General features: G+C 35.7%; 2 protein-coding genes across 6 annotated transcripts in view; one reads left to right on the top strand and one right to left on the bottom strand.

Annotated features, from left to right (window-relative positions):
- Window positions 1–27500, bottom strand: part of LOC137619581 (uncharacterized) — a 177910-nt gene that overhangs the window by 124899 nt on the left and 25511 nt on the right. The window contains exon 2 of the mRNA XM_068349741.1: window positions 1652–1703. The gene's annotated coding sequence lies outside the window, so the exon portion shown is untranslated. The remainder of the gene's footprint in view (window positions 1–1651; window positions 1704–27500) is intronic.
- Window positions 1–27500, top strand: part of LOC137619580 (bestrophin-3-like) — a 136498-nt gene that overhangs the window by 98500 nt on the left and 10498 nt on the right. For 2 of the 5 annotated variants that reach the window (XM_068349738.1, XM_068349735.1), the window contains 6 exons: window positions 8219–8371; window positions 8660–8740; window positions 12393–12544; window positions 14858–14988; window positions 17536–17625; window positions 27463–27500. The exon at window positions 27463–27500 is cut by the window's right edge and continues 122 nt beyond it. In XM_068349738.1, coding sequence (XP_068205839.1) covers window positions 8219–8371; window positions 8660–8740; window positions 12393–12544; window positions 14858–14988; window positions 17536–17625; window positions 27463–27500 — 645 coding nt within the window. Of the gene's footprint in view, window positions 1–97; window positions 176–8218; window positions 8372–8659; window positions 8741–12392; window positions 12545–14857; window positions 14989–17535; window positions 17626–27462 lie in introns of all 5 variants that reach the window. The other 3 variants (XM_068349736.1, XM_068349737.1, XM_068349739.1) reach the window with 3 other exon arrangements.

Raw genomic sequence — 27500 nt, 5'->3', positions numbered from 1 at the left:
ACTGATCCTCTTTACTTCTTCTTTTAAATTACATCTCTCTTTTTTTTTCGTTTTCTATCCCAATTCCCCCCCTACCAAATTTACCCTTTTGTTACAGGAGTTTCTCGAATTCCGAGCCAAATGTGGCATGCTCTGGTGTTACGATTGGGTGAGCCTGCCGCTCGTGTATACTCAGGTACTGTAGGCTCTCCCTATTATTAATTTCATAAAATATCTCGCTGCATCTAAATGACCACGTAACCAATACCTAACTCCCTCCCCACACCCTTCACCCAGCCACCCAATTTCCAGTTGCAGTTCATTTCCAGTTACAATCCCTTTCCAGTTACAATCCCTTTCCAGTTGTAATCCCTTTTTATACCTCGACAATATTTGTTTTTCTCAGCAATGCCGTCTTTGTCGTTGGCTTCGCTTAATAGATTATCTTTATTGCCTTTCTTTACTTTTCGTAAATTAATTTGACTTTTAGTAAGGGTCTCCGGAGTATAAACACCATGACTTCCATCCTTTTTCTTCTTGTGTTATATTCTTTGACGGCTGCTGTAATACCATCATGTAACGAAGCTTTTCAAGAACATAATCACAATGTTATTTTTCCAATATTTAAGCATATTGTTTGAAGCGACTCTCCCCTCCCCCTCCCGTATATTTAAGGGGGTTTTGCTATCTTGATAACGTGCTATCTAGACATATATTGCAATGGAATATGAAGAGACAGAAGTGGGGGAAGAATATCACTCGAATTATTTGAGAAAAAAAAAAAAAAGCAATAGGAGGTTCTAAGAGATTTTACACAGAATAGAAGTTTCATATTTCGTCTTGAATTCCGTTACTTTGAGTAATCGAGGGAAACCCCTTTTACCCCCAGGCTATTTGGAAATTTCCAACCTTAACCCCCAGGGGGTTATTTTTTCCCAGCACATTTGCAGTATATTTTTTTTAAATTGCTCTAACAGCCTTAATTTTTGTCATAGAGAGGTCAGGTTGGTCTCATTCTCTTGGAAAATGCCTGAATTTTCTCAAAAAATTATCAAAAATATGAAAAAAAAATTTGTATAGCATTTTTTTGCATGGACGTACCGGTACGTCCATGGGGGTAAAGGGATGGCTTTTGTGAAACGTACCAGTACGTCCTTTGGGGGTAAAAGGGGTATCTTATTGTTCCATTTGGATAAATGATTTTCGCCCTTACGGAATCACCAGCGGAAGACTTCATTTCCAGAGAGAAAATAAAAACACCCCCTACTGATATTTTACGGCCACGATTTACAAACTATTCTACATCTCAAATTATCCACTAACCTATGTAGCGCAAAATGTTATCACTTTCCTTAATTGTCTTTAAATCAAAGCATTTATCTTTCCATGCTCTCATGCTAATGCTTTCATTCTTTTATTAGAAAAAGGAAATAGTTAACATTTCTCTCTTATTTGATTTACCGCCGAATTAAAGATAATGGCTATTCTTAAATATAAACTACAGTAGGCCTAATGGCCATAGAAAAACCTATATAAAGAAATGGAGGACACCAATGAGACAACGGGCAACTATTTACACATACTAAGATGCTCCTCTAAAATATAATTTTGGGCCATGAGACAGAAATATGTTAAGGAATAACAGGTATTATGTTAAAATGAGTTTACTTACCATCTTGATTGCCATATCCCCAGGTCCCATTGACTACAAGATCAAAGCAGTCCTGAAAAAAATAAAAAACATTATTAACATTCTACAATGATTTTGAACTTCTATCCTAGCCCTCTTGGGTTTAGGAGAAGATTTCTTCTCTTAAAACCCGGAACATAATTGGGAATATTTTGCTTTAACACTTGATTTTAAACTGGTGACTAAGACTGTCTTATAAAGATACTCTTGATAAAACTTAATTTTATACAAATATTAGTTTATCTGCCGGTTAAGAAAAACAATTAATCAATACCTGTCATAGTAAACTTGGCAAATAATGTAATATATAACACACAAACACAATTAGACATAAACACATACTCATTGATATATATATATATATATATATATATATATATATATATATATATATATATATATATATATATATATGTATATATATATATATATATATATATATATATACATACACACATACACACACACACATACACACATATATATATATATATATATATATATATATATATATATATATATATATATATATTATACGATACACCTTCTTTCCCAGGTGTTTGAAACCGTCTGGTTTCTTTGCAAGTCTTTAAGCGTGGACTGATAGAAGTTGGGCCGGAATAGTCCACGGCCCGAAAACATGCGCTTCTTTTTCTACTGTAACTGCCTCAATAGGAGAAATTACTTGCATACCAGAGTATGCAAGTAGCAACCACCTCACTGAGTGACACTTCAAAAATATTAAAAGTCATTAGATCAAAATAAATAATGAAAACATTCCATCAATAGGTTAGTCAATGTTATTTATTTTAAATCCAGAAAAGCCACCAATTATTTCTAAAGGAAGTATTCCAGTCACTTATCATTCTGAGCAGGTATGGCAAATCACCAAAAATGAATGGATGACGAAAAAATATATAATTATACATCATACAAATGTAGTTTCAAATTCTTTCAAATTAAAACCAAAATTTTAACAGTTATAAAAAAGATTTCATTAGTCTACAAAATATATACGTTTCTTAGATTCTCCTCCTCCTTAATTAAATTTAAACCTCTCGAATACCTCTAAGCTGTTAGGCCTATCAATGAAAACATGGGAGGCCATTCAATGGCTATTCACTCAACTCAGACAGCAGCAATGGGAGCGAACAAAGACAAGATTTTTACAAGGAAAGAAAACGGCAGGGATCAAAAAAAAAAAATCCAAATAGCTCTTGGTAAATAAATATCAGTTGCTAAAACATAATCATATTATGCATCCAAATTAAATGAAACAATACGGAGAAATTATAGAAAAAATTATTAGGTTAGGGAGTTTATTCATATCCAACAGAGCTTACGTGCCACAAGGGGGGAATCTTGCAGTTGCAATAAAAAGTGTAAGTTGAGAAGCTGTACTGCAAGATGGAAGAAAGGAAGCGGGAACATTGATATAGCAGAAAGCCAAAAAAGAAGGTGCAGTTAGGAGGTGAAAGAACGCTGCCTAGATCTTTAAATAATGTCTACAGTACACCGCTTAATGTACACTGACGGTACTAATCTACTACCTGGCTTAAGCATCATACCAAGAACATTCTGACAGATATATTTAATACTCACGACCTACTAAAATACATCGACCACAGCACAAGTAAGTCTGTAAAATATTCCAATGAAGATTTAACCAAAGGAGGAAAACAATTCAATCTAATAGATGAATATAAATGTAAATTAATATGCAAATATAGACTCCTGTGCATAGATACATATCAAAATAGACAAATATCTAGTAGAGAGCGTGCCTTCGCCACACCAAGCAGTCTTATTTTGCTCTTAACAGCACTGCATACTTGTACTTCGATTCATTTTCTTCAAAATATAACGGATTTGTCCTTGGGTCATGCCCCACAAGTCCAACAAGTTTAGTTGAAATTGGTTCTGTAGTTTTTGCGGAATAGTTAACAAAAATTAATATTGTGATTATTTTCAAAGTACTGCTGCGTACTTGTACTTTGGTGTACATATCCAAAATGTTACAGATTCATCCTTGGGTCATACCCAACATGACTACCAAGTGTGGTTAAAATGGTTACTGTCATTTTTATATAAAGTTGCTTACAAACAAACGGACATGGGTGATACATAGCCTTTGCATGCCGAAGGCAATAATAACGACTTCTATTAATCAGTGAACAATAAACAATGTACAAACGAGTGATAGAGGATGTTTACAATCACTGGGACCATTCATTCTTCAACAAGGCTGCGTTCAGCAATCCAACTGTTCACTCTTCACTACGTATAACTCCATTTCACGACGACCGTCGCGTAAAAGATAATAACCACTTTGGTTAGTGTCTATATATTTGCTGTGTATTGTCAATTCACAGTCCCGACTCTCCCCCACCCCGTTACGTAGTGTGATAAGACCTTAATCCATGACTCCATTTTCATCTTCAAAGCCCACAGTCACTACTGTGTGGCCACTTATTGACCTCCATTTTCCTGTTTGCACGACAAAAATAGTTTTTTTTTTTAACTAAAAAATACTGCACCCACATATTTTTTTTCTTTGCTCCCGTGTATATTTTTACGAATAGATTTTATCTCTCCTTTTTTCTATTTCAGGACCATTGTTATTCATTCTAGTCTATTTGATTCAGCGGTTTGTTTTACTTTCATCTCCGGTACGATGAATATGTCTTAACAAGGTAGCAGGTTGCAATTCTCATTTCGATTTTTCTTGTATTATCCTTTAGAAGAAACTTTGGTCAAAGCCCATGTTTTACAGTAACTAAGTTAAAATGGTGGGGTTTGGGCTATTAATAAAGTTAGCCCAATATCTACTCATTTAACTATGTTCAATTTATTCTATTTAAAATTGCACAATTCCTTGCTCAGCAATTCACGAATAAATTATGAGGAAGCAGTGATGCAAATAATGTTTCTCATGTTTTCATGCATTTGCTCAACGGCCCTGAATAAATAAATCCTTAGCTATAATTAATATTCTCGGGGCCAATATAGTAGCAGTGCAGTCTATGGAACTAGGTTTTCGGCCGTTTAATCAACCGGGATTGCTACACCTTTAATAGCCATTCAAATAATAGTTATATATTACATATCAAAATATTGTCGGATTTATCTTCATTGGATGACCGGGAAAAAACGTGGCTTTCATTAGACAATATTATTGTATTTTAGAAGAAAATCCAGGTGCCTCAGTCTTAAGGTCGACTGTCAGCTGTCAATATTCACTGATATATACCATTGTATTTTAGAAGAAAATCCAGGTGCCTCAGTCTTAAGGTCGACAGTCAGCTGTCAATATTCACTGATATATATTATTGTATTTTAGAAGAAAATCCAGGTGCCTCAGTCTTAAGGTCGACTGTCAGCTGTCAATATTCACTGATATATATTATTGTATTTTAGAAGAAAATCCAGGTGCCTCAGTCTTAAGGTCGACAGTCAGCTGTCAATATTCACTGATATATATCATTGTATTTTAGAAGAAAATCCAGGTGCCTCAGTCTTAAGGTTGACTGTCAGCTGTCAATACTGTATTCACTGATATATATTATTGTATTTTAGAAAAAAATCCAGGTGCCTCAGTCTTCAAGGTCGACTGTCAGCTGTCAATATTCACTGATATATATTATTGTATTTTAGAAGAAAATCCAGGTGCCTCAGTCTTAAGGTCGACTGTCAGCTGTCAATATTCACTGATATATATTGTTGTATTTTAGAAGAAAATCCAGGTGCCTCAGTCTTAAGGTCGACTGTCAGCTGTCAATATTCACTGATATATATTGTTGTATTTTAGAAGAAAATCCAGGTGCCTCAGTCTTAAGGTCGACTGTCAGCTGTCAATATTCACTGATATATATTGTTGTATTTTAGAAGAAAATCCAGGTGCCTCAGTCTTAAGGTCGACTGTCAGCTGTCAATATTCACCGATATATAACCGACCATTGTGATCACGAGGATATTGAAAAGCTGAAGTGCAAGATCTTTATTCTAAGGTAGACCTATTCTTAAATAATGAAGATCTTGTACTCTGGTTTTTCTCTTTTCCCCCTGGTCATGTAGGCCCACTCACTTTATTCATGCTGCACTTCACTCATTAATTCCAGTGAAAAATGCTATTCACTGGTGCGTATATGCAGCCGACATGAAAACTTAGATATTTTTTGTGAATTTACTTTCTGTGAAATATCCATCTGACTGCCATTTAGGGTTAACCGATGGTGTATAATTTACCTTGCATCTTAGTTGATAAGTGAGTAAAATTGTGGTCATTCACTGTAGAAAGCAAAAACGTAACTTGTTAGGTAGGAAGACAAAGTCTGGGACAATTTCCATACATTAGAAGACGTATCCTCACCAAAATTTTGCAAGAAATTCACTGCAGTTAATTTTTGCAGAAATGGTATAGCATCATGTTTATTCTCCTGTGAAGTGCTCATATCAGGCGAGTAGAGAAATATTTTGAGGTTATAAATGAAGAGTGGAATTTATTTTTTTTTTTATTTGAAGAACGAACCATGGAAAGAGATCTGTAATTCATAGCAGTTATGGAAAAAGCTTACGAGTTCATGAACAAATATGGAAAGAGCTTCCGAGTTTATATAAGAACTACAGAAAGTAAATAAAAATCGTAAACGAGCTATGAACCAAGGTTACGAGTTCATGAAAATACCTTGAAAAGAAGCTTCGTTTTCATGATGGCACAGTGGAAAAAGATTTCGATTCTTTGGAAGACTATGGAAAAAGGTTTTGAGTTTATGAATAAACTATGAAAAGATGAATCCAGTTCAATAACGAATTGTGGAGAGAAATTTAGAGATCATGAAAGGATTCGAGTTCCTGAAAGAATAATGACAGAAATTTGCCAGTTCATGAACGAACTAAAAAAAGAATTTTGAGACAATGCCCCAAATCTAGAAATAGGTTTCGAGTTCCTGAAAGAACTATGGAAAGAGGTTTCGAGTTCTTGAAAAAACTATGGAAAGAGGTTTCGAGCTTATGAACCAACTATGGAAAAATACTTCGAGTTCCTGAACCAACGATGGAAAAAGGCTTCGAGTTCCTGAACCAACTATGGAAAAAGGCTTCGAGTTTATGAACCAACTATGGAAAATTACTTCGAGTTCATGAACCAACTATGGAACGAGGCTTCAAGTTCATGAACCAATTATAGCAAAAGGTTTACAGTACCTGAAGGGAGCATGTAAAGAGGTTTCTAATTCAGGATATAACTATAGAAAGAGGGTTTGAACAACGAAAAACAGGCGAACAGTTAAGTAAAAAACTAGGGAGAAATAAAAAATTCAAATGAGTCGGGTTTTCAGAAATCGATGATCTACTACTGATACTTATGGATCCTCAACCCTCAACCAAATATAATTTTTATCCCCAAATTTTTAAATAGGAATTAAGAGCCTTGTTTACATTTCACATTTTTAAAAAATGCATCGTATATTAAGACCAAAATATTCAAAGTTTAGTCTCATTAAATACTTTAGTATTTGGGTGGGAAAAAATGTATTTGGCAATTTGGTAACGTCCTTGCCTGGTGATCACCAAACTAGGGTTCGAGTCCCGCTCAAATGTATATGTTCCTTTGGTCGCTGCAATCTCACCATCCTTGTGAGCTAAGGATGGGGGGTTTGAGGGAGCCTATAGGTCATCAGCAGCCATTACTTGGCACTCCCTGCTCCTAGTTTGGGTGGAGAGGAGGCCTGGGCGCTAATTTTATGTAATATATGGTCAGTCCTGCTTGCTAGGACAATATCACGGTTCCTTGCCTCTGCCATTCATGAGCGGACTTTACAAACCTTTAATCCTTTAAAAAATGCTGAAAAGAAACATAGAATAATTATTAGAATTATTATCACACGTTTCTAATATTTCTGTCCATTTAACCTTCATTCTGCAATGGAATTAATAGAGTAGTTAACATCTTATAGCACATAATACAAACCTTATTATCTCACTTGGTCATTTTTGAGTCATTCAAATGTTGAACGCTGTCAACTTAAATGCTATTATTTCAGCAAATTGGATGTCATGTAAGAACGTTTCTACATCCTTCGCTATAGTTTCTAAACAATTTGAATCTCTTACGCCATAAAACAAATAAAACCTCTAACATTGTTATCTTTGAGAGCATTTATAAAGAAATGGTCCTTGCATAAAAGGCTATGATAAGCATTCTCTTCAAAAAGCTTGCAAAGTATTGGGGTTGCCATGTAAATAATTAAAAATAATGGTTCCATCGTTGAATGAAATCACTTCAACATTAATTGTATGCTCTTAAAGATCAGTGGACAGTTTCAAAACTATAGTAGGCCCTAGTCAGTGTGAAATCTATGGTTAGTCCAGGTCAGTGTCAAAACTGTAGTAAGCCCTAGTCAGTGTGAAATCTATAGTTAGTCCAGGTCAGTGTCAAAACTATAATTAGAAATAGTAAAATGTCAAAACTATAACTATAGTTTGTTCAGGTTTGTGTCTGAACTATAGTCAATCCAGGTCAGCTTAAGTACTTAAACTACTCCATTGCAGGTCGTGACCATAGCAACGTACGCCTTTTTCATGGCCGCCATTGTCGGACGCCAGTACGTGGACAGGAATCAGCCTATGTCCAAGCACAAGATTGATCTCTATATCCCTTTCTTCACTCTCCTGCAATTCTTCGTGTACATGGGTCTTCTCAAGGTAAGATATCACCATAGATGGATGGCGAAATAAAGTAAAGGTAGTAAAACTAAGGTGTATATATGGACAATCAAGGTCTACGATACATCTAATTCATAAAGGTGTCAGAGGAACGCAGAATTTATAAGACTGCCAATTTCTTTTTATACAACCAACATACTTTGATCTTGAGGATTACCCCACTTAATTATAAATGTTACAATTGTGATTCTATTGAATCGTTTATCAAATTGTCAACAGGATCTATATTAAGGAACAAAATTAATTAATTACTCCAATGTTTACAAGGTGGCCGAGCAACTGATCAATCCTTTCGGTGATGATGATGAGGATTTTGAACTCAACTGGATCATCGACAGACACATGAAGGTAACTTAATCATTATTAGTTATTCCCTTTTGCTTGGATTTATGGGATCTGGACCGTAAAGCCTACCCCTTCCATACGAGGGCCAAATGCAGGGCGGGCACTCTGATTTGCCCGTATTCTATCTGTCCAAGTCAGGCAGTAGGCACTGGTAGGTGAACGACTTGGGCCAGACACCAGGCAGCCACAGTTGACTCAGGGCAACATGGTCCCTAGTCAGGACTCAGGCATCTATCCAGTGCGTCAACAACGGGCACGGCCTCTTAAGCCTTGTCCACACTATCGAGCATGCTCGAAGGGCAAACAGTGATACCAGACCACAATAGGTATTGAGAATGATGGTTGATGACGTCAGAAGCGGGAAAATCACAGGCAGGGATCTGGCAACAAACAGTGTTGCCGGATCCCGCCTGTGGTTTTCCCGCTTCTGACATCATCAACACTCATTCTCAATACCTATTGTGGTCTGGTATCACTGTTTGCCCGTCGAGCATGCACGATAGTGTGGACAGGGCTTTAGATGGTTTGCCTGTGGTTTCCTTGTCTATGACGTCATCTACACTCGTGATCGTCACCCGTACCACAAAATTGGTAACAGAGTCTGTCGTGCATTTGCCCCTCGTGTAGAAGAGGCCTTAAACCAAGTTCTGAGGCTGAGGAGAGAACTGAGAGTCTCCTTTCCTTTTTTTTTTTTTTTGCCTCCAAAAGATTCATTCTAGATTTATATCAATACGAGTCCAAAGTCATATACATGAGAAACTAACTACAGATATTTTCTGTTGAATTCCTGTTGTCATAATTACTTCTTTAATGATACATATTGGATTCCTGATATTAGTTTGCAATTATACATTTAAAAAACATACAATACGTCCAGTAGATATACAATAGACACCTTGATCATCCAATTCGTGAAGGAAAGCTACTGTACTTAGACAGAAGATTTATATACACATATATACATAAGTGAACCCTCGTTTATCGCGGTAGATAGGTTCCAGACGCGGCCGCGATAGGTGAAAATCCGCGAAGTAGTAACACCATATTTACCTATTTATTTAACATGTATATTCAGACTTTTAAAACCTTCCCTTGTACGTAGTACTGTTAACAAACTACCCTTTAATGTACAGAACACTTAATGCATGTAATACAGTACCCTAAACTAAAACAGGCACAATTATTAAAGGCGACTTTATATCATGCGTTTCCTAAACACGCCAAAAAGCACGATAAAAAATGGCAACCAATGTTTTGTTTACGTTTATCTCTGATCCTAATGAAGAAACAAACGCATTTACACATCTGTTTATAGGTTAGTTTTTGCATCAATTATATTGATTATTCAGTACAGTATGTTGATTTGGTTATTACTAATGTTTTACCTTAATTTTTCTTAGGACTTCCAAATGAAATTTTCTTCTTTATGACGCCGCCTGAAACGACGGCGTCATAAAGTACGCTCAGTAAACAAACTAAGGAATTTAACCCGCATGATGAAAGTGATAAATAATGATATTACAGTAAAAGCTTTTATAAAATATGTTATTACAAATATTATTTACCGTATCTATATAAAATCATACATACGTAGCAAAGTAGGAAAACAATCTACGAGAGAGAGAGAGAGAGAGAGAGAGAGAGAGAGAGAGAGAGAGAGAGAGAGAGAGAGAGAGAGAGTTGTTTTACATACGTAAATGTAAATTTTAAACAAAACAAAAATAGCCCCATTTCATATAAAATAGATTACAAATATTTTACTTTATCATATTACAGTAGTCTGTATAATACTGTAAAGTTCAGTACAGTATGTTGTTGTTAAAGTCGTGGCGATGAAATTCTCACGAAACAAAAACACGCCATTTGTTTACAACAGCTGATTCTCTCTCTCTCTCTCTCTCTCTCTCTCTCTCTCTCTCTCTCTCTCTCTCTCTCTCTCTCTCTCTCTCTCTCTCTCTCTCTTCGTGTTATACAATACTTACATTTAGATGAAGAAACTAAAATTAGTTTTCTTAGTGTCAATTAAATACGAAATGAAATAATTAGGCCGAGTCTACATCCATTTCAATCATAGCTAAAAATACGGCATCCGATTTCATCAGCAAACCACTATTTTTTGGGAAATATAATTTTATTCTAGAAAATTGCCACTCTTTAAATAGTTAATTGCACATTAAGAAAGCGTGTACTTTTGTTTTTAAATTTCGGGTGTGTTTTAAAAATCGAGTATTGTTGACTTTTTTTTTTACTTTTGGCTGTGATTAGATCAGCTGTCATCTAGCTGCCGCTCTTGAGTGTGTACGAATACACTAACAAAGTATCATTTATACCATTTCTTAACTTATTCAAACCGTCTACAGTATACAGTTGATATTACATAAGCACCAATGTGTTATAACCTATCAAATTTTTTTGTTTATTACATTTAAACCCCCCTCTATCTCTCTCTCTCTCTCTCTCTCTCTCTCTCTCTCTCTCTCTCTCTCTCTCTCTCTCTCTCTCTCTCTCTCTCTACCTCTCTCTCTCTCTCTACCTCTCTCTCTCTCTCTCTCTACCTCTCTCTCTCTCTCTCTCTACCTCTCTCTCTCTCTCTCTCTCTCTCTCTCTCTCTCTCTGTGTGGGCTACTTTTCACTACCTCCCATTCCTTACCTCTCTATCTCTCTAACAAATGATATCTTTGTTGCTCCTCAAAGTTTCATTTATATTGAAAATCAATCATGATTCAATTTTCCTTACTTTCTCCAATCTCGCACCATCGGTCACATCGCGGTATTTTCGATATTTCCGGAAAATCCGCAATATATGTATAGACATGGGTTATGAAAAAAATCCGCGAAGTGGTGAATCCGCGATGGTCGAACCGCGAAGTAGCGAGGGTTCACTGTATATATATATATATATATATATATATATATATATATGTATATGAATATATATATATGAATATATATATATATATATATATATATATATATATATATATATATATATATGTGTGTGTGTGTATATATATACAGTGCAACCTATCTTTTGCAACGCAGCACTATGTATTCCGCCAGCATGCCTAAATCCACAATATTCTCAGGTAACAATATTTTGCCCAATATTTCTTTATAAAAATAATATGAGTATTCAACTACTTGTGAATTCCATAATCCAACATTTCATCAGTTTAAGGAACCTTATTACAGATAAATTAACATTCATAATCTAACATGTTTATCACTGCAAATGTTATACTTGGTCAATCTAACAGATTGATCAAATCTTTGATAAAATAAGTTGTCAATGGATCTATTTCTTTTGATTAAAGGTCAGTTTTGTACATGCATGTACTTTAAATATATTTTAAGGTTTCTTAGCCCCTGATTTTTAGAACGTTTCACTGAATAGGTGACAAGATTATCAAACTCTGAGTATTCCAACACCCTATCTAATCAGACATCTTCACAAAAAAGTGCATTTCATTGCATAGACTCTACATGTATGTGTGTTTCCTGATTTATGTATATTTATATGTGAATGCACTTTCATGTACTACATAAGAATGTGTAGCTGAATGATTTGCCCCAACCGTCAGATTACCTGCCTATATACTGTAGTTATTCAAACAATAACAAATATGCAAACAGCCTAATGTACACATCTCCGCAGGTGTCGTACCTAATCGTGGATACCTTACTCATTCGAACGCCTCCTTTGGCCAAAGACATTTTCTATGACGACGAGAGTCCGGTCTTGCCGTACACCGAAGCATCGGCGGAATTCAAGAAAAGAACGTATAGAGGATCAGTGGCAAATATGGTGTAAGTAAAACCAAGATGACTTTTAAAAGACTTTGGTAGTATTATCATAGATGTTCTGCAAGTAGATTCGCATTTTCTTTTCTTTATTTGTGTTTCTAGAGAATATATTTTTTTCTCGATTCTCTGAGCTCTGCCAGTCAGTATTCATTTTTCTGTTCTATGAGCCATCTGCCAGTCAGTATTCAAGTTAATTCAATTACCATAACATGAAATATTCAATTGTTGTTTCTTTTACATATATGACTGCTGGTGTGGCTCAGATTCTTTTACTATTTTACATATCCTTTTGAAGTAATGATAGTAAGATTGTCTAATGATAGTCTTAGATTCAAGCATTAATCTCTTAACAAAATGCTTCAAGTTTTCTTCTGTTTAGTAAGTAATCTTTGCTTCACATAATTGTGTGTTGTCTGAAGCACCTTGTCGTTTCATAGTGTCCCTTGTATATGCTCTACATTAATATAGTCGAAGCCTTTAGCCAACAAGACTTGTATTATGATCTGCAGATTTGAAGTTGAATATTTAAAAAAAAAAAATCACTATGCCAATCTGGATTTTTTCAACCACCAAGTCCTTTAACCTCATATGTCTTTCCCTTGATTTCTCTTGTAGTGCCCAGTTATTTCTGTTCCTCGTTTCCCGTTTATCAAAATCAGTGTGTCTCATTGCTCTTGCTGATCATCCTCACGTTTGCAATGAAGACTCGGTTCAATTTGGTTTAGTCGCCCACCATTCTTCATAGTCCAGTAGCCTTTGTCAAAATGATAATACCAGGGAATGTATAATTTTTCAGTTCTAAAAAAAAACTATATCAATTATTTTCAAGCAAAAATATATATTAGTGCGCTCTGAGCATTTCAAAATGATCAATTAATTAATGTTCAATTTCCTAGACCAGTAACTGAGTATTTAAATAGATATCGAAAAAATCCCCTTTTCTAGTGATCACTAGCAAACTATAACTCCCTATGGCCAAAAGCTCTTGCCACAGCCGTTTGCTTCATTTTAGGTTTAGATGACGAGTGCAACTGAATTAATTTTACATGAAGATTTAAAAAATTCGCACAATATCTTACATGATAAACTACATAGGTTTTATTAAAGTGTCTCCATATATACTCATTCTTATTTGCATGATAATCATGTTTACAATGTTACAAACTCGAGAACATGAAACGTAAAGCATAAAGAGAATTGCAACATGGTGGGTCTCCGCACTATGCCTAATGTAAATATTAAGGGCAAAAATTTTATTTTGTTTATAAATGAGCGATATTCCTAAATGGTAATGTATGAAGGTAGTTACATTTATGAATGATAGTCATGTTCATGTACAGTATATACAATTTTTGGCCATTCTATATATATATATATATATATATATATATATATATATATATATATATATATACATATATATACATATATATATTACATTATATATATATATATATATACATATATATACATATATATATTACATTATATATATATATATACATACATATATATAAATACATACATATATATATAAATACATATATATATATACATACATACATATATATATATATATATATATATATATATATATATATATATATATATCGAATACCAAAAATAGTATAAAAGAGATATATGGTTGATACTTGCATGCACGCATAATTAGATAATAGAATGCCATGGCTATTGCATAATTCTAATGGACTTTATCCAAATACTATGCCAAATCTACGGTTTTACGTACTGAGCTCTGGCTGAAACATTTTGGTTTACATCAGTTCAACAACATTTGATAAAAATGAGTATGCGTACCCTCAAAAACGTTGAAAAGCATTTCTTTTCCTTGAGTGCATTCTTTAAAATATATATACTACAGTGTTCCTTGGGTATTTTATACAAAACGAATGTCATTCCTTTCGTAATCGTCAGTTAATTATTTTGATAATCATCTTGTAGAAATCCATTTCAGTCGCAAATTAAAATGCTACCCCATAAGCAATCTTGAACAACAAAAACTACACAATGTCATCTATTGAAATAAAGTAAACGATGCAAGAGTTAAAAAAAAGGTTTTTGAAACCAAGTGTTTCCATAAAATCATCCAAAGCCTCACTTCCTTTCTGAGTTCCTCAATTGCAATATATCAACATATTCCTTTAAACAAAATCCTTGACATTATCATGTAAAAGCATTCATTCTATCTTTTGTTGTTACTCTCCTATTGTACAGAATTCATTCCTATCAGTCCCTCTCATAACATGTTATGTCCGAAGAACCCTCACCCTGGTGGTCTATATCTTGTACTGGCAGAATCCCAGAAGACAAACAGAATCTAATCCTGCCGGATATCATTGAAGAGGGCGAGGACGATGATCGCTTCAACCCCAGGAGCAATCTAGCCTCCCAGATGCCGTCTGTTAAGTCTTCTATCAGCAACATAGGTGGGTCTTAACATCATAGTATTACAGTCAGACATGAAGCCAATTGGTGGTTCTTGAAAGGGTCTCATCTTTGAGAAGTTGGAAGTTCTTGAAACCATCTCTTCTGTGTGGAGAAATTGGGAGTTCTTGAAACCGTCACTTTTTTAGAGGGTGGTGGTTTTTGAAACTGCTTCTTCTTTAAGAAGTCGAGGGTTCTTGAAACCATTACTTCTTTGTGGAGAAGTTGGTTATTCTTGAAACCATATCTTCTTTGAGAAGAAATTGGTGGTTCTTGAAACCATCTCCTCTTTGAGAAGAAGTTGGATGTTCTTGAAACTGCCTCTTCTTTGAGAAGAAGTTGAGGGTTCTAGAAACCGTCTTTTCTTTGTGATGTTGAGGTTCTTGAAACCGTCCCTTCTTTGAGAAGTTGGTTGTTTTTTAAACTGTCTTCTTTGAGAATCTGTGGGTTCTTGAAACCTTCTATTCTTTGAGGAGAGATTAGGGGTTTTTGAAACCATCTCTTCTTTGTGGAGGAGTTGGGGTTCTTTTAAACCATCTCTTCTATGAGAAGTTAAGGGTTCTTGAAACTGTCTCTTCTTTATGAAGAATTTGGGGGTTCTTGAACTGTCTCTTCTTTAAAGAAAAGTTGGGGTTTCTTGAAATCTTTTCTTCTTTGTAAAAAAGTTGGGGGGTTCTTGAAACCATCTCTTCTTTGAGAAGTTGGAGTTCTTGAAACCATCTTTCCTTTCAGAAGTTGGAGTTCTTGAAACCATCTTTCCTTTGAGGAGAAGTTGGAGGCTCTTGAAGTAGTCTCTTCTTTGAGAAGTTGGGAGCTCGTAAAAGCAACTCTTCTTTGAAAAGGTTGTGGTTCTTGGAGTCACCTCTTCTTTAAGGAAAAGTTGGTGGCTCTTTAAACCGTCTTTTCTTTGATAAGAAGTTGGTATTTGGTTAAACTACCTCTTCTTTGAGAAGTTGGTGGTTCTTGAAACCGTCTCTTATCTGAGAAGTTGGTGGTTTTTGAAACCGTCTCTTCTCTGAGAAGTTGGTGGTTCTTGAAACCGTCTCTTCTCTGAGAAGTTGGTGGTTCTTGAAACCGTCTCTTCTTTCAGAAGTTGGTGGTTAACAAAATTACCTCTTCTTTGGGTGGCTTTTAAACAGCCTCTTCTTTGAGGAGAAGTTGATGGTTCTAGAACCCAATTCTTCATTACGGAGAAGTTAATGGTTCTGGAAACCAGTTCTTCACTGAGGAAAAGTTGATGGTTCTGGAAACCAGGTCTTCACTGAGGAAAAGTCAATGGTTCTTAGTCTGTAATATCTTTGAGAAGTTGGTGGTTTTCAAAACTGTCTCTCCTCTGAGAAGTGGCGGTTTCCCTTAGCAGAAAGCTTCTTCTTTTAAACATTGCGATCATTGATACATCTCATTACTCTTTTGACTCCTTGGTTGAGGTTTGTGCTGCCCAACGTGCTTTGACGGTAAGGTCTCCCAAATACAGTTGTTAATGAGTTCCACAAGACATTGAAGTTGAGGTAGTCACTGGACTGAATGAGTAATTTTTTGTTCTGTAATACATTAGCATGTTGTTGCCACATATTCAAGGAATAAACCCTAACATTCTATATATAACTGACAAATTCTATAGCTTGTCCAAGAATACACGGTTTCAATAACAATATACCTATGTCATAAAATACTTAGTCAATTTATAATGATGTTTTATTGGATAGACATAATTATATAAGCTTTTAAAATTCTCTTAGCATTAGAATTATGATTATCTATTACTATTGATATTATCTTAATACATTTCACTATATCACATACTTCTAACACAAAAAGGCTAGGATAGCATAGTTTATCTACTTTTTTTTTTCAATTTTTAATGCTTAACCTTGAAAGCTATTCCCCTTAATGAAAACTACCTGTCACTGACCTTGGAATATCTAACGAAGAACGCCCCCCACAACAGAGAATATGTAATAAGCTTGTATCTTCAAAGAACTTTTGTATGAAATATGAACAATTTTCATCACATATCTTGAATTTAGTTTCAATCTTGATTTTCAGAAATCGTTAATTATCAGTGGAAAATGTTTAAAGAGCTGAGCTAGTTACCGTCTGTGTTTATGAATTTGCTTTATTTGTGCTCGAAATAATACGTGATGATAGAACAGACAGAAATAGCCAAAAAGCCCGACTCAAAAGTGTCTTGGACGGAAGATAAATGCAGGAAATTTCTTATCTTTCAGGTCAAATTAGAGATTATCATAAACTCAGTTTGTTTACGGTCTACATATTGTATATTTTTATTTTAGTTTTGTTAAGACACCCCAAAAAAACAAGGTTTCAGAAATAGAAAATCTGTAATGAGATCTATGTAACTGATAAAACAAATGAAATATTTCCCATGTTACCTGTCCTTTCGTGAAAGATACTTTTAGAAAACAGTTACTTAGAACTATTATGATTCCATTGATTTAAGAGCATCTTTCACGCTAATGATCAGCGAAATCATTGCCAAAAAACCGGGTCCACTACGCTCAGTTAATACTGTATCATAAAATGCCCAGCAGGAATGATCGGAAGGAACATAAAAGCGGAAGCCAAAGAATTCCGGCGAAACTTTCGACGTGTAAGGAGTCACCCTGACACCGTAAGAGGTAGCTCCACCCTTTTTGGAAAGCTGAGGTATACTAATCAGGCGTAGTGCAGTTGGGAGGAGACTCTAGAACCCCGTCCGCCCTAGCAACAGTTTCTTAGAGCTTGTTTTTCCTCTTTTTTTTCTTAGATTGCAATTGACTCTCCAGTTATGAGGTGCATTCTTATTAACAAATGTGCCTGGTAAATTAGAAGTAATTCTCCCATTTTATTTTGTTACTTGTTTAATTTTCATTAGAATTATGTCTAACTCAATTTAGATTTAGAAATGGAGGCAATCCTTTTAGATTTTGATGATGATGTACAACCGACTTACCAATTCTAAGCTTTAAGGTTATCTATAAAGTAGTAGTCTAGTGAAACCAAATACGTAAATGTCCCCAGGATATCGGTAATTTATTTCAATAAATTTTTCTTTGGCTGATACTTCTTAATATCTGTGGAATAAAATGTGCAACAGGATGGGGTTTAAAAACGTGACTTCTGAAATAACAATTTTGACTTATATATAAAGGGAAAAATACTTAGAAAAATTACTCGCACACGAGTTCCAAACCTAGTCTGTCTATATTTTTCATTCAATTTTGAAATGACAAATATCTGCAGCTGTTGTCCCTAAAGTCTGTATTTTGTATCCGACTGTCTAATACCTTTCAGCAATAGGAGAAAATACAACCTTTCTTTTTATATTTTCAAATACTGTATCACATACGGAGGAATATCAACACTATACTGTGCAATCTTGTTGAATAGACTATAAAATAAATGGCTGAACACTCATTACACTCCATGATTGAAAGGAAAATATTAAAATAAGACAAGCACAAACACTTCCCAGACCAACGGACAAGAGGCTACATACTAAACTCTTGATAAGACTCCATTCTCAGCCCCTCCTCCTTGCCAAATCCCTCAAGGACACTGGACAGTACCATAGTGGTACTGTTTGCTGGGATGAAGCTGACTGACCTTACTGTATGGAGAGCAGAAAAGACTGCAGCATTCATCCTCATTGACACCAAGGACTACCACGAGATGCTGGATATCATCCTCGTAAACACCTGAAAATTGAACGTCTAACATCCAACTATACAGTGGACATCAAATGGGAGGTGAACTGCACCACTGAAGTTATCAACGCAGCTTCCAATGCTGTCTATTTCCAGCCTATCACTGGTGATTTTGGGCTGGGTTACCTCTAAGGGAATTTGTAGCCCCCATAAGGCAGGGAACCTCCTCCACCCTATCATTAGCCATTGCCTAACGTCGACATACCAACTAGCAAAACGACTCAATTCTCTCCTTATTCCATATTTTCTTGACAAATACAGTGCTTCTCTTGACAAGGAGAATCTTCACTAATGTTCCTGTAGATGAGGCCATCCAACCTATTCTGGATTAAGTCTACAGACACAATTCTACCCCTCTTCGCACCCTCCTAGAGATATGTACTAAGAAGGGCTCTTTTGCTGCCCACCGAGGGCACATGTACATACAAAAGAATGGTATTGCAACGGACAGCCCCATTGGCATCCTTTCCGCCAACTTTTGCATGGGTCTTATCAAGGAGCAAGTCTTTGCATGAATAGATTGCCCAGATATATATGTTCACTATATTGACGTCACCTTTATGAAAACCCTCTCTTCTCAATGCATTGATGAACTATGTAGGACCTTTGGGGAGGGCAGCTCCCTTACATTCACATTAGAACACCATTACAACACCATCTTCCCCTCCTAGATATCCTAGATACCATTGTCTATACGAAGCCAACGAACCTAAAACTTTGCTGAATAGTGACAGCAAATGCCCAACTACATACAATACCTCCATCATCAATGCATGAGTTAATTGGGACCTCTCCATCAGGCAGGTCAATTGAGAGGTCAAATGTGCTACAACAAACTGGAACGAGAAAGAGCCCAGCAGCGAGAACACGGCTTCTAGAGTTAAGCTGTACTACAAACGCATTATGCACAGACAATACCAACAGGATGAATAGGCCATGAAGGACATTATCAAGAACGACGTCAAGCCTGTTCAAGAAAACACTAATATCAATCTGATTATCAACTACCAGACCGCAAAGACAAGATCTTTCATCATGAAGAATAACCAGTCCCCTCCAGTGCAGGACTTTCTGAAGTCCGATGTTATCTATTCTCACCAAAGCCCAGTATGTAGATAACACGGCCATTATGTTGGAGTGACGATGATGCTACTTTCTAAAAGATTGTCCTACCATGTTCAACCAGGAGCCTTTAAGATGCACTAACTCCTCATGCACAAGAACGTCATACGTAAGGATTATTATTAAGATTACCAAGATCATTGGCAATGTCCTGGACGGCAGAAGGCTCAGGATTCTGGAGGCCCTGCTCATCCAGCCAGAGAAGCCGAACCTTTATAATATGCAAGAGATATTCCTCCTCCCTTCCTGCCATAAGAACATCACCTAACAACTTGCTAACATTGATGAGGATGACGACGATCAGAAGCCCTGTAGCTTGTCTGCGACTGAGACTCTCCCAGCAAGTGTCTCGGCCAATCAGCAAGCAGCTTGGGACTCTCCAGACCAGGAATCTGAGTGGCAGCACAGCTTTCAGACTCCAATCCCCAATCAGGCAGAGAGCTGCAAATCAGCGCACCACACTGGGAGCTCCATCCATCTCAACTCGGACCCAGAGTCCTCCCAGCTTTGATGGTTGTGAGTGGAGAAGTAGGCCAACTGTGATGGACCCCTCCCAGCAAATGCATAAGCCAAGGGGAGAGGAGCTCCACCCCAGACCAGGTATGGACTCTGACGAAGAGAACCAATCGGCGATCAGTGCTCAATTTGAAGGTATAAATAGAGCCAACTCTCCTTATTTCCTCCCGGATTATATGTGATGATGAGAGGAACAACCAGGCACCCTCTCGTAATGAGTAGCAGCCGAACTTAATTACCTATTGTGTCAGTTTATTTTTTTTTCAGTAAAATTATAGAACTTACTCTATGCATTAATCTCCGCACTACTGATATCCATTATACCACGGTTACTGGCAGTATGCAGTACTGGAGAAAAAGAAAATCCAAGTCATTGAGAAGCTCATCTGCAAGATAATTGCCACTGAGGTAGCAATAATTTTCTATGAAACATACTTATAAGAGGTCTACTACCAAATTATTATCATTATGATTATCATCATTATTATTATTATTATCATTATTATTATTATTATAATCATGAAGCATTTTACAAGAGAAATGACAAAAGAAGCTGGAAAAATTTCAGACACCTAATCCATGAAATCCTTCAAGCAATCGTCAGAAATATGTACCAATTAAGTTTCTCCCCATTTCACAACAGTTTTGGAACTACACTTAATTTCTATTACATTTTCTGTCTTTCACTTTCATTCAGCCATTTTAGGCTCAGGGTTACTTACTGTTATTTTCATTATTGAGCCAACAACAAAGAACCTGTGGCTTTATACCTTTTTCATTGTTTCCCTCAGCCTTATTCGCCAGGTGGTGATTTGTTTTGACAGTTTCTATTGTTTCTGACTTTATTTGGAAGTATTCCATGTTCCTGTTGGCTCTTCCTTTTCTTCACTGCTTTCAAGACTGTTCATTTAGAATTATTGGATTAGGGTTCTCTTTGTTCACAACATAGGTTCACCAACTTGATGATTTATGAATTCTTCCAAAGAGTCGTAGGATATCTAATTTTGCTAAATAAGTTTGTGCCCTACAGTTGCTTCTGTGTTTGCTCTCTATACCTGCAATGGGAATTTCTTTGGTCAGCATTGCTTCACACAGTCTAAACTATTTAGTTATTAAAACAGACAAAGTACTAGAATTTCTTCTTTGGTTGCTTTTTGGAATACATTCTCTGTACTCATCTGCCTCTATATTCAAAGACCAGTGTTAATTCCACACCTTTAGCTCTGACTGGTCAAATTCAAAATACATTTTACTTACAAGTTTCCAGTCTTTTCCTTCCATTCAACAATTCTGTAGGGCCTTTATTTTTTTATATGAAAGTTTGACAATTTGAAGAGACCCTGGGGCCTGAGAGGTTATTCAGTACAAAAATACAACTGGGGGGGGGGACACCTAAGCTGCACTATGAAGTAAAAGTTGAAAGAAGTTGGGCAGCAAGATGGAAGAAACAATGTAGGGATGGAGGCAAAATAGAAGACAAAAGAGCGGATGCAACTATGGGCCAAAAGTGTTCTGTACTTCTAAGACCATTTAGTAATGTTTAGTTGCCTCAAGTACCCAACACGAGGTGCACAGATGGCACTACTCCCTTAAGGGGCTAAAGTGTTTTTGACTGTTACCTGAGCTTCTTATGTGTTCCAACTGGCTGGTTCTGTTTTCTATTGCAATCTGTGATTATCATCACCTTGGTTCCCTCCCTTCTCTGCTTCTGTCCAGGTGAAAAATGCATAATAGCCAACTAATGTTATAAATGAAAGGACCACATTACAATAGACAAGAGTTATAATAAAAAGCAAATTTTTTTTCAAGTAGACCAAGAAAACGTACTATTTAACTGAGCCATGGCTAGGTTGCTGACTTTAAGAGAAGAGGAGACATCTGTAGTTTAGTGTGAAGTGGCAAGCTTGCGAGCTCCAATATCAAGGATGTGGAGGCATTTGTTTTTTAATTTAAAAGGTTCGTGGATTTCAAGTCTTACATGCCATAGCAAATGTTCAACTACGACGAAACTGGTCTGTTCTGGAAGAAGATACCCAGGAGGACCTTCATTACTGCAGAAGAATTTCTGGTCACAAGCCAAAGAAAGACCGTCTAACCCTACTATTCTATGCTAATGCCAGTGGGGATAGTATAGTCAAACCTATCCTGATGTATTAATCAGAGAATCCACGAGGCTTTAAAGATTACAAGGTGCAGAGAAAGCAACTGAATATCATGTGAAACTCAAACAACAAAGTCTGAGTGACCCTCATTTTGTTTGTATAATGAGTCGATGAGATTTTTGGTCCTGGGGTCAAAAAGTCCCTTTTGGAAAAGAATCTTCAACTCCAAGCCTTGTTGCTTATGGACAATACTCCTGCCCATCCTCCAGACAGTTAAAGTGACCTAATGGACAGGTTCCTGCTGCCTAACACAACTCTAGTTCTCCAATCCGTGGATCTGAGGGTGATCTCAAATTTTAAAAACTGTACACAAAGGCAATGTTCCACCGATGTTTCAAGGTCACCGAAGGACCCAATCTCACCCTCCAAGAGTTTTGGAAAGAACTTTTCCACATCACCAGCAGCCACAAAATGATGGATAAGACTGGGCAGTCTCAAAATGATGGATAAGATCCGGGAAGGGCTCACCGAGATAATCTTCAATTTTTTTATGGATGAAACTGTAGCCAGAATGTGTTTTGAACGTAATTTTGAGGGATTAAAAAACTTGCAGAAGGCAGTTGTGTCCCAGGGCCAGACAATCGGGTTTAAGGTACATAAAGATGACATCAGTGATCTTCTGGAAGAGCATAAACAGCAGCTGATGATCGAGGACCTGGCAGAGTTGCATAAGGAGCAACAACAAAAGGTAGCAGCAGAGGAGACTTCATCTAAGGAGGAGGATAGATAGAGTGACAAACCTCTCGCTTTAAGTGAAAATCGATGTTGAAAAACCCATCACCCAAATAAGGCTTCAACGCGGCGAGCAGAGAATCTATTTACAGAAAATGATATATCCCATTTTATATCATTATAATGAAAACACAAAAACAGTCAACCCTACATACACTTCTTGTAAAGATTGAATGTAAAAGTGTAAAACAAAGCTAAGTGTCCAAGCAGAGAAAATTCAGCAATTCAGTTATTAAGAGTGAAGGCTGTCCAAGAGAAAAAACTTGGATATTTCACCATAACTTTTCACGGACAGGGGTTCTCCCTCCAAGTAGTAACCACTCTCCCTCCTCCTCTCTCATCTCCTTCACGCCACCCATGACTTTCCACAAAAGGAAAGTGCTAGTTGATTTGTCGATATATTTCTGTTCTTTCACGAAAATTATTAATTTTCATTCATTTTAGATGTTTTATTCAAAACATTATAAAAACTTAAAAATGAGTATTTATGGATATTTAGAACACATCAAGTGAATTTCTTTTATTTCTTATGGAAAAACTTGTTTGGGTTTACGAGCATTTTGGGTTATGAGCTAGCTCCCAAAATGGATTAAATTTGTAAACTGAGGTACCACTGTATATGCATGCATATATATATATATATATATATATATATATATATATATATATATATATATATATATATAGATATCTCAATCTTCGAATTTAATCCGTTCCGGGAGCTAGCTCAAATCTACACACACTCGCAGACCCCATACATACATACATATATATATATATATATATATATATATATATATATATATATATATATATATATATATATATATATATATATATATATATAAACCTCGCATGTCTCGAACTGTCGACCTAACTACGCCATGATTCCTCGCTGCTGGAGGGAAGGGTGATGGTGGCTGGTACAACACACAAACATACGCTACCAGGGTCTAGCAACGTCAGGCAGGGCAGCCGGTTGGGACTATGGTCCACCCCAAAGCCAAAGCAAAGTCCTTCAAAAGAAGGCAACTGTGTTACCCCATACGAATGGGAAATGCACGCTAATAGAAGCAGCTATACATATACAGTGTTACCTTAGTTTACGAATTTAATTAATTCCGGGAGCTAGCTCGTAATCCAAAATGTTCGTAAACCAAAACAATATTCCTCATAAGCAATAAGAGAAATGCCATACATATATGCATGCATACATATTTGTATGTATATATATGTACACCTATATATATACACACACACATTATATATATATATATATATATATAAAATGTGTGTGTATACTGCAAATGTATATGGATGTGTATGGGTGCATAAAAATCATATATTTATATCTTTATATATAAATACACATATATCTATTTACAGTTTGTATATAAATAAATACAAACATACACAGATATATATATATATATATATATATATATATATATACTATACACATATATATATACATATATGTATTTGCCATAAAACACCAAAGGGAAAGCAAAATACATGATTGGAGTTAGTACTTCCATCTACCGACATCGTCAGATTCACAATGGAAAGACAATCACATCTGTATAGTACTTATAAATTGAATGAGATCCCTCGGAATTCCTTGTTTTTGATGTCCGTAGATAAATCGAATTGAAGAATATAGAATTTTGACCTTAAATACAGGTGGTTAACATGAATTCCCAGATTATTTCTTTGATTAAAGTCATTAACATGGGTTTACCAAATAACATTTTCTCTTCACAATTCCGACTTATCTGGGATCATCAAAAATCTGTCCTAAAAGGGATAAAAGTTTGTAGTAATACGATTCACCTGTTTATATTTTCATTGAATTCTGATGATGTCAACAGACAAAAGTAATAACTGCAATGATGCTTTTCCCTTTGCTTTTCATGGCTTGATACAAATATTATGCTTATTCCATGTCAGTGTACCTATGATATTATACAGATCCCAGGATAAAAAAGCATGCATAGACAACTACTTTGTCATGTTATCAAAAATTATATTTGCTAAACTGGCCATTAATCGTTCGGAAAGCTAACATTTCCTTAACATCTTCCTTCAAATGTCGAAGATATGTTTTTTTCTCTTTTTAAGAAATTAAGTAGTTATTTAATAATGGATGACACGTAATGCAAAACTTTTTTTTTTCTTAATTTCCACAAGAAATAAGTATGCAATATATTAACTTATTTCGTCTATTAGGCGTCTACCTTTAATCCTTTGCATTAATTTTCTTGGCTTTGATTATCTGTAATAAAGAGAGGGTTGGAAAACCATACCCCCAAAGACATCAAAACTATGAGCTGGCTTGTGCCAAATATAACTGAATAAATTGCCAAAGTTACAATGGAAGGTTGTATACTCTAGATTCATCGTTTGTTTAAACCTCCACACAGGTTTGCTTTCTAGTATTTTTTGATATCAAAGAATTAAGTAATTCTATTATATCATTCGTTTACCTACAGGGATTTTTCCATCGGAACTTGGATAAAATTCTGATATATTTAAGAAACTCGTTCATATTCTCCTTTTGGTCAATTACAATCGCTCGTCTGGATGCAAATAGTACCGTGAGATTCATTTCTGATTTTATCTCCAAATTAAGATGACAGCTTTCAGAAATTCCAAGGTATCTTTTAAGCCCTGTCCACACGATCGTGCATACCCGACGGGCAAACAGTGATACCAGATCACAATAGTTCGTAAGAATGAGGGTTAATGACGTCAGAAGCGGGAAAACCACAGACAGGGATCTGGCATCATAAAGTGTTGCCAGCTCCCTGCCTTCAGTTTTCCCACTTATGACGTCCTCAACCCTCATTTTCACTAACTATTGTGGTCTGGTATCACTGTTTGCCCGTCGGGCATGCTCGATCGTGTGGACAGAGCTTTAGTAATAATATGAAGTATCAACGTTTATTGTGGTTAGTAAAACGACGTAAAAAGGACGCTTGTTGTTAACAAGACCTAAGAGACACTTCTATTCCAGCTCTAGTTTTGTTGAAAGAACCCTTCCAAGAGGGATGGAAGAACTACCCTTTTTTTTAATTGTTCCATTTATGTCTTTATTAGCCTGCCCTTCTGGAACCCCTCTGCCTTCCAGTACCCCGTGACAGAGCCTCCAAAACCGAACAAAAACACTGTTGACCCAGAAGTCACTTGTGGATCAGTAACTGAAGTGAGTGAATCACTATTAGCTTCGGGAGAGTAGATTAATCTTTCTGGATTTTCTTTTTTTTTTTCTTTTTTTTTTGCATGAAATGTTCTGTATACTCCAGTAGTTTTACTTCTTTTTTCTGTTTGAAATTAGTTATATCAAATAAAAGACTAGTTTTGTTTTGTCTGCCAAACATATTGTTCACTATTAATTTAGTGTAAAAATGTAGAATTCTTTATGCCCGTTGATGTTATGCTATTTATGATTAATTCATGTCTGTACGTTTTGGCGATGCCTATCAATATTATAAGAAAAAAAAAATTGTATTGTGCATAAATCTGAACTGTAAAAGACCTTTAAAGATAAAAAAAAACATAGGAGCCATTAACCAATATTTTTTCCATTGTTTACCAACGCCATGCTTTGAATAGTAAAAATAGCAATGAATTAATATCAGGTAATACTGAATTTCAAAATATCAGGTAATACTGAATTTCAAAATGTTGCAATTCTAGGATATAATTGTTTTCTTTCCTATAATGCCCAGTTAAATTCCTTACGGGACTGGTACCCCAACAATCATCTGAGGTTAAGTAATACAGTAGGTTTATTGAACTGGTAATTCTAAAAAGTCGTTCACATAAACTTAGAACAAAATGGAGCAAACTCAAGCTAAATAGCTCTGAATAAACGTAGATGTTTTAGGAATAGTACATACAAACGCATATACTGTATACGTTAACATGAACTAATACAAATAAGCCCAATTCAAGAAAATTATTTGAGGTCCTTTGCATAGTTTTAAAGAAGGAAATGAGATATGGCTAAATAGATTCTTTACTTTATAGGAAAACTAAATTTTAATGTAAAATGTTAAAAAAGATGCATCATATTATCCTATATTATATAATTCACAGAAAAATAACCCTTCCCATCCACTATTCCAATGTTTATGAACAAAAAATCTATTATAAAAGGAGCCTGATATAGTCTTATACAATAAACCTCACAGCTTGACGTGAACAAGTCTGATTACCAACATTTCTTTTCCAGCGGCAAGCAAGGAACAACGAAGCCTGAGTGTACCTGAT

This window comes from Palaemon carinicauda, chromosome 26 (genome assembly GCF_036898095.1).
Source record: "Palaemon carinicauda isolate YSFRI2023 chromosome 26, ASM3689809v2, whole genome shotgun sequence".
In the NCBI taxonomy this organism is placed as follows: domain Eukaryota; kingdom Metazoa; phylum Arthropoda; class Malacostraca; order Decapoda; family Palaemonidae; genus Palaemon; species Palaemon carinicauda.
This window is presented reverse-complemented; position numbering and strand designations above follow the sequence as displayed.